An 8,150-nucleotide genomic window follows, 5' to 3' on the forward strand; every position below is an offset into this window, starting at 1 on the left:
CAAATAAAGTGCTGCTGGACTTTTTTAAGGTTGAGTTCCATTACTAGATCCTAGTGCGGGTGTTTGGTGTAGTTAAGCTGGTTGATGTATGTAGCGAATTCATTTGCYCGGTGAGAGTACGACTATGCGGCGTACTGTTATCACGGCCCAATTGGTATGGTTAGTTGGTTGTTGAGCAGCTCTCGATTAGGACTATGACGGTTGCATAGAAGCCTACACGTGCGAGACTGCGAGAAAGCGGAGTTGCCGAAATACATATATATATATTCGTACTCGATGCGATGTGCGGTCGTAAATGAATACTTGGCGATATGTTACCGTTTTTGGTAGTGCGATGCGTACGGTGTTGTGCACTTGGTAGTGTTGCATATAGCGTGGAGGCGGCGACTGATGCAAAGTGCGTTGTGGACTCAAAGTGATGTCGATCATATCTACAGATATCCTGTGATATCACGGCCAGCAATGTCCAGTAGTTTTTGTAAACTTACTTCAATAATTTTTTCTCGGCTTGTTAATCTGCAAAAAAGAAAGTTCAGTTAAAAAAAATCGCCCTGATTTATGGGTATGTATATTTAAAATAATTATGCGTATTAAATTAGTTATCAAGTAAGAACTTACTTGTTGAAACGCCAAATTCAAATTCCCAGCTTCTATTATTCAATMCGGTACATTGTTGCTCGTGTTATTGCACAAAAATAAACATGACCTGTCATATTTTACAGCCATTGCAAATATAATATAGGAAAGTCCTAAAACTCTTGCAATACGAGCACCGTGGAACGGTTTTGCAAGAGCAAGAGAATCCCCCTAAAATGAAATGCAAACAATTGCAAGATTCGTCTTATAGATCTAATGTGYGGAACACAATGCTCGCGACAGACTGCAGCAGCGCGACAGTGAACTGAAAATGGCGTTGTAAATCCTACTACATGAACGTTTGTGAGAGGGCAGCAACATAACAATGGCCGGCATGTACACAAAACAACGCAGTTGTCCATTTTGCATRTACACAATTTCGTTGCGGCATACTAATACCTTGCACTTCAATGAAATTTTAATATTTCGTTCAAAGTGAAATTTTGTATGCAAAAAATAAGTAAATACGAGTAGGTAAATTTATTCGTTTCAAATTATCAATTGTTATTGCAAATGATGTAACAAAGCTATTTTATGCTTTTATTTGTAAAACAACGCCACTTTTGTTAAAGCTGTGAATAATTTTACATTTCCATCACATCATCACCACTCTACCTCATCTCTCTATCTACCATTCTACTGTCATCTCTACTGTCGTCCTACTSCCGTTGGCAAATATGGGATTAAATTGAAGTTAGCGAGAACGACAACTGTCGGCCTGCAGCTGTCAAAATAGGTCCGTCCATAAGAACGTGTGTATTTTAATATTTGACAGATGTCGTGTGCAGTCTGTCGCGCATTTGACCCATGTTAATGCAAGTTTGTAATGCACAAGAATTTCGTGCATTTAGCTGAATTTACCAAATTTGAGTAGGCAACACTGCTCAAAAATGACCGATTTGTGCTATTTTTTGACAGATGTCGCTTGAAGTCTGCCGCCTCCTTTGCGTTTAATGCATCAAAGGAAAGCAGTTTTATATTGCAAATTAAATTATGTGCAAGTATATTAACAAAAACAAATTTGAATATTTTTAGATGGCAGGAAATAAACAACGCACAATTTGTTATCAAATTTTCCAATATTCTTAACTTTTTCGCACACTTTTTTTGCATTACAATCAATTATTGCTTCTAATTTCACTCGGTTATCTTTGAACGTAGWTAATAATAAACGAATTTTTTCGTTAAATTTATATTTATTTTCTAAAAATACCAAAATTTCTATTAATATTTTCTCTTATTCCTTTTTATTCAATTTTTTGTTTTGTTTTAAATAAATAAACAGATTTCAAAATGAGCTTTCCTTAAAAATTTCTTCACACCAGCTAAACAAGCTTCCCTGTGTCAACCCATTTCTACAAAGTAGTGAGATGTCAATTTTTGACAACTTCAGTTCGATATGTTTTTATCCCTGATATACATAGACATAGTGAATTAGTGAAACATAGTTAATATTAAGTGTCGTTCGTGGTTAATAAGTAAAAATCTAAAAATAAAGGCAAAAGAGAAGTATTAAAAATGGCCACCCAAGAATCACAGGTTATGAGTTTACCACTGCCACCGACGCAGTACATCAATCTTTTTTCTGAGGAAAACATAAGGAGAAATCGTACGCCTCGACCTCCACCTCCAATGCAGGATTCTTATAGCATGTTTGGAATACAGTACAATAATGAAGAAATGATTCGATCGTTGGAATCTCAAAATATAAAACGTCTCATACCTATACATTTCGACCGTCGGAAGGAATTGAAAAAACTCAATCATTCATTATTTGTAAATTTTTTAGATCTTATTGATCTCTTGATTCAATACCCCGACAGCCCACGAAGAACCGAAAAGGCAAGAGTACTGTGTTAGTGGTGGAAACAGTTCTAATTTTTACTTTATACAACAGATCGATGACTTGAGCCTCCTGTTTGTTCACATGCACCATTTGCTGAATGAATTTCGACCTCATCAGGCACGTGAAACCTTGCGAGTAATGATGGAGATGCAGAAGCGACAGCGTGTAGAGACTACAACAAGGTTTAAAAAGCATTTGGAACGAGTAAGAGAAATAGTTAACACAGCATTTGCGGTATTACCCGAAATACGTGACGACGAATTTGATAACACCGACAAGGTTAAAATGGAAATAGATACACAAGAGAGTAATGCCAATAATCGTAGTGATCAGTTGGATCGCATTATGTGCAAAATTGTTGACGGGATGGATTAGCCATTAGAATATTTTATAGAAATATTTTTATATTTTAATATATAATATTTAATTCGCACACGTAATGGAAATGAAACTAGATTTTAAGGTGAACGTGACAAAACTCCTCCAAGTGCTTCTTCATATGTGCAGTTTATTTTGTGTGCCCATTAAAATGAATAAATTTTTTAGTTCTTTAGTTTTGTATCTATAATAGGTTAAATGCAGTTAAAAAGTACACATCTTCTTCTTCTTAATTGGCGTAGACACCGCTTACGCGATTACTTTGATTACATCCGTGTAAATGGGGTATATGCGGATAGGGGAGCTTCTCGAGAGGAGGAATATCGAAAAATGATATGAAAATAACTTATATTTTTAAAAATATTCACGATTAAAGGTTCAAAAATTTGCACTAATAGCACATGGTATATTTCTATCTTTCACTAAATTTATTCACGTTTTTCACTCTGTATATTTAAATAAACACTCTAAACATTGAAATAAGTTCACATTTCAATTTAATTTTGTAAAATTTTACCTAAATTTATTAACTTAAAAATCACTTATGTTGTTGTTGTTTTAACGATTATCTAATCCTCGTTTGGGTAGTAAGGGTAGGGTCATTTGCGTTGTCGAGGTCATCTAACGGGAGGCCCAGGAAACATGCTGTTTCTACGTGGTCGGACCAAAGGGAGGAAGGTGTTAGATGAGTAGGGTTTATAGGGCATGCAAAGAGGTGGCCAGTATCATACGAGGCCCGTTGCATGTAGGACATGTATGTCTGGGTCAATTATGGATAAGTAGAAGTTTAACCTGCTGCAGTATCCAGAAAAAAGTTGCGCAAGGGTCATGTGTGGAATACAATGCTCGCAAAAGACTGCAAACGACATCAGTCAAGTATTAAAATACACACGTTCTTATTCCTATTTTGACAACTGCACGGCTACAMGAGTGCAGGCCGACAGTTGTCGTTCTCGCTAACTTCAATTTAATAATATATTTGCCAACGACAGTAGAGTTGATAGTAGAATGGAAGAAAGAGAGATGAGGTAGAGTGGTGATGCCACTAATATGTAAAGTTACTCATAGCTCTAAGAAACCTGACGTTATTTTACAAWTAAAAGCATAAAATAGCTCTGTTACATCATTTATAATAACAATAAACAAATAAATTTACCTATTTACTTATTTTTTGCTTAAAAATTTCACTGTTTTGTGTACACATTTGTGTACATGCCGGCCATTGTTATGTTGCTGCCCTYTCACAAACTTTTATGTAGTAGGATTCACAAAGCCATTTTTAGTTCACTGTGGTGCTGCTGCAGGCTGTCGCGAGCATTGTGTTCCGCACAGCACTCGCGTTTCTCGCGGCAACTGGAGCTCTTCATCTGCAATAGGTGGTGATTTGACTCCAAGAACGCCATTCACGGGGAGGGAGTCGGTGAAGGTGTTGATGGTTCCACAGTGAATGGCGATCARTACGRTCCGGTCGGCGTATTGTACGACGTCGTCGACGTAGTCAAGGAAGGACCTTTTGATGCTCCTGGGAGGGGTTTCCGCTCCAAGCAGATGGCTGCAAGGGTGATTCYTTCGAAAATATCACAGCAGGAACTGTTTGGAGAGGAGTTCATTATGCTCCTTTACAGGAAGCATAAGCGTCTCACTGTGGAGATGTTCTATGGGAGACATCAATCCCGTCGTTGTCCGGAGCGCAGTATTCTGGCAGGTTTGAAGTTTCCTCATCTGCGTTCCACTTCATCCAGGCGACCATATTGCGTAGTTAAGGACCGGCCGGTCGATTGCCTTGTAAGTTGCCAAAAACGCTTCTTTGTCTTTTCCCCATGTGCTGCCGGCTAGCGACTTGAGGATCTTGTAGTGGCTCTGTATTTTGGCGATAATCGCGGTCGTATGAGGAGAGAAGGAGCATAGACTATCGAAGGTTACGCCTAAATTCTTAGGGTTATTGACAGTCGGAATTTTGACGCCATCGACTGCAATATTAAGCTCAAGCCTCTTTAGCCCTGGAGGAAGCGTAGTTTTTTCGATGTCCTGCAGTAGCGTTGTGTGGTTGACTGTGTCAAAAGCTTTTGACAAGTCCAACGTTATGAGAATCATTCTYACACAGGGTGGTTTATGGTTAAGGCCACGAATTATCTGAGCGTTTATGACGCTAAGTGCTATGGTGGTGCTGTGCACTTTTCGGAATCCATGCTCTTGACTGGMTAGGCTCAGGTGGCGAGTGAAATTCGGGAGTAGCAAGGCCTCAAGCGTCTTCACTACTGGGGAGAGGAGAGTTATCGGWCSCCTTTSTTGGCGGGTTTCCCAGGTTTCAGTAGTGGGACCACTCTTCCGATACATCGGGTATTTCAAGAGTGGTCAGTGACAGGTTGAGGACCTTGGTGAGGTAACTTACTCCCGTCAAGCCTAGATGCTTTAGCATTAGCATGTTGATTCTATCAGGGCGAATGGATTTGGATGATTTCGCTTTTTTAATGACACTCTTAACGTCTTCATCGGTGAAAGTAATCGGCGCGCAGTCGATTAGACRTTACTGCATTTTGTTGTGCAATATGAAGGCTAGGCCACCACCATTATCTCGCCCGCGATCTTTACGTATTACGTTGAAACCGGTACAACTCAGAAGATCTGAGCGGCTGTTTAGTTTGGTTTCTTGGACCGCAGCTACCGATACGCGTTCCCGATTCATAGGTGCAACTATCTCCTCGATCTTACTCTGGAGTCCGTTGCAGTTAAATTGAAGTATCGTGGTTTGTCGCGGGTGTCCAAGAGTGATCCTGGGGGTGAGGGAGTGACGTGTAGGTGGTGTTTGTTTCACTGCAGAACACACAGGGGCGGTTGTCGCGCTGGGGTGTTGGTTTGCGACGCCACTGTAGTATGTTGCGGGGGCAGACTCCTGCAGCATGGCGTAACGTAGAATTCAGGTCGAGCGAATACCCGGGGTGACTGAAGTACTTTCACGTAGTACTCCTTTCTGAGTTAAAAAAAAAAATTATATATATATATATTGAGTTTTCGTTATAAAGTGGATTGGTAATATGTTTTGATTATCATGCACTCATATTCTCTCATATAACAAAATTAGAGTTTTCGTTATAAAATGGTTAAATTTTGGTTGTTATATCTGTCAGCGATTTCCATTTATTTTTGATAATATGTTGTTTTGTATATTCTGTCTCTTATACACATCTAGATGTGTATAAGAGACAGGTTATTATATTTGTCAACGATTCCCATTTATTTTTGATACGTTGTTTTGAATTTTAGGTGACAATATATATAATATTATTATATAATACATATTATAACATTATTATATAATATTACTTATTTGTTTATTAAATAAAATAAAAAACAAATTCATATGCATGGTTAGAGGAATTTTTGGGAAAAAAAATAATGTCAGCGAATTTCCTTACTATCACAGGGCAGCGCTCCATTTCGTTGTAATTTTGAGCACACAAATGGTATTCACTACGAGTGTAAAATGTAATTTTTAAAATAAAGATTTCTTAGGTGAAAAACCTGCTAAAAGTTTAAAATGTGGATTTATTTAAAAGTTTATAGTTTAATTTAACTAATTAAAAGAGAAAAATGTGAATAAAGTGTGTTAAATGTGGTGAATTAGCTTCTTGAAATGTTCGAATTCTAGRAATTTTTGAAMTTTAAGGTCGAATATATTCTTAACTAAGCGTTTGCGGTATTTTTTAATCAGGAGAACATCTTCTTTCCAATGGTACCTTCAAATCGCGTCGCCAAAGAAAGCGAAATTGTGCCTTGAAACCTTCTGTAAACCGCCGCATTTTTTCGTAGAATTTTCGAGCATTACCCCTGTCGGCTAGCTTATCAAGCTCTTCGTATTCACGCATTTCGGCCCCTCTCTTTTTCTGTCTGCAAATGCGTCTCGCTTTCCTMTTCAACTCTCGGTATCTATCTCATCCCGAACGTGTTGTGGTCGATTGTAACGTTGCTAGGTAGGCAGCTTGTTTTCTCTCCGCTGCGAGACGGCGCTCCTCGTTGTACCAGCGGTTCTTTTGCACTTTCCGAAAACCAATGGTTTCGGTTGCAGCTGTACGTAAGGAATTTGAAATGCCGTCCCACAGTTCCCTTATACCGAGTTGTTGACGAGTGCTCTCAGAGAGCAGGATTTAGTACACATGACTTTGCCYATAAAACTGAAATAAATTGATGACTTGCTAATAAAACAAATGCTGCCATTGATACATGTCCGACTTAATATTATACTACCAATGATGGAACAAGGTATATTTCACATGGATTATTGTCCAAGGCAAAAATACAATCATCTACGAAATTCTTTTGAGGGGATGGAGTAGTATAGCATGTATTATCATACGATATGATCAAAATCAAGTTCTTATATGAAAACCTGAACATGTGAAGGGTATTATAGTTTAGATGCATCCTAAATTAATGTTTTTCCTTGTTTGAGATAAAGAAATATATTTTCAGTCCTTTCAGCTTGCCAGCATAGAAACTGAAGAATTCAAAGATAATTAAATAGCTGAAAAATTTTAAAGGAAAAATCAAAACAATTTAATTCCGTTATTATTGATATTTATTGTTATCTAAATGACATTAGTTTTGATTAATACTACATTTTTATTTATATTGTAACAAAAATATTGGGAGTAGAAACTGCTGTGCTTTATATATGAAAAAGCATTCGGGATTGTCGATTGAAACTTTTCAACATCAAGTTAAAGCAGAGAACTTGAAACATTGAGAAGGTGCAGGGTCGATTTCGAACATTTGTTAGAATTTAAGTAAGGAATTCTCCTCACGACCACAGAATTCATGCTGTGAAATGTTTACATTGTTTACAGTTCTCTCTCTCACATACTTAACCAGTGAATATGAAGAGAAACAATATATGTACGGCATATGTATACGAAAAATGTGTAAAATGCAGTTCTCTCACATACTTAAGAATATGAAGAGACATAAATATACATATGACGCTGATTTTTTCGAGCCACGGAAAAATATTTTAGAATTGACAAATATTATAAATCGGCAACAGCTATGTGTTTTTTTGTTGTGTTTTGCGAGTGTGGGCACTCACATATGGCAGCACTGTTTGTCAGTTATTATATTATTTCATTCTCCTTATATTCTTCCTAGAAATTTACAGTTTCAACTGAATTATAAGCTTTTAGTTTTAAGAAGCGTTACCTCTTGTACAGACGCCAACAAGAGAACAAGTGTTAAAAATTTTATTTTATTTTTTATTTTTTTTTATTTTATAAAAGCTTACATAATAATACAATTA

General features: G+C 37.3%; 1 protein-coding gene across 1 annotated transcript; it reads left to right on the forward strand.

The window, feature by feature from the left end:
• Positions 1-2,018: 2,018 nt before the first annotated feature.
• On the forward strand, positions 2,019-3,267 carry LOC108971887 (mediator of RNA polymerase II transcription subunit 7). Its single transcript, XM_018938218.1, has 2 exons — positions 2,019-2,478; positions 2,534-3,267. The coding sequence occupies exons 1-2, from the start codon at positions 2,155-2,157 to the stop codon at positions 2,855-2,857; spliced, it is 648 nt and encodes a 215-aa protein (XP_018793763.1). The 5' UTR covers positions 2,019-2,154; the 3' UTR covers positions 2,858-3,267.
• Positions 3,268-8,150: the final 4,883 nt, after the last annotated feature.

Source organism: Bactrocera latifrons, unplaced genomic scaffold, assembly GCF_001853355.1.
Source record: "Bactrocera latifrons isolate USDA-ARS-PBARC rearing strain unplaced genomic scaffold, ASM185335v1 scaffold_362, whole genome shotgun sequence".
Classification (NCBI taxonomy): domain Eukaryota; kingdom Metazoa; phylum Arthropoda; class Insecta; order Diptera; family Tephritidae; genus Bactrocera; species Bactrocera latifrons.

What these genes read in the sequence shown, in the direction of transcription:
- LOC108971887 (XM_018938218.1), top strand. Translation starts at nt 2,155, where the DNA reads ATGGCCACCCAAGAATCACAGGTTATGAGTTTACCACTGCCACCGACG. An exon ending in GCCCACGAAGAACCGAAAAG is followed by an intron (nt 2,479 to 2,533) that starts GCAAGAGTACTG and finishes TTTATACAACAG; the next exon opens with ATCGATGACTTGAGCCTCCT.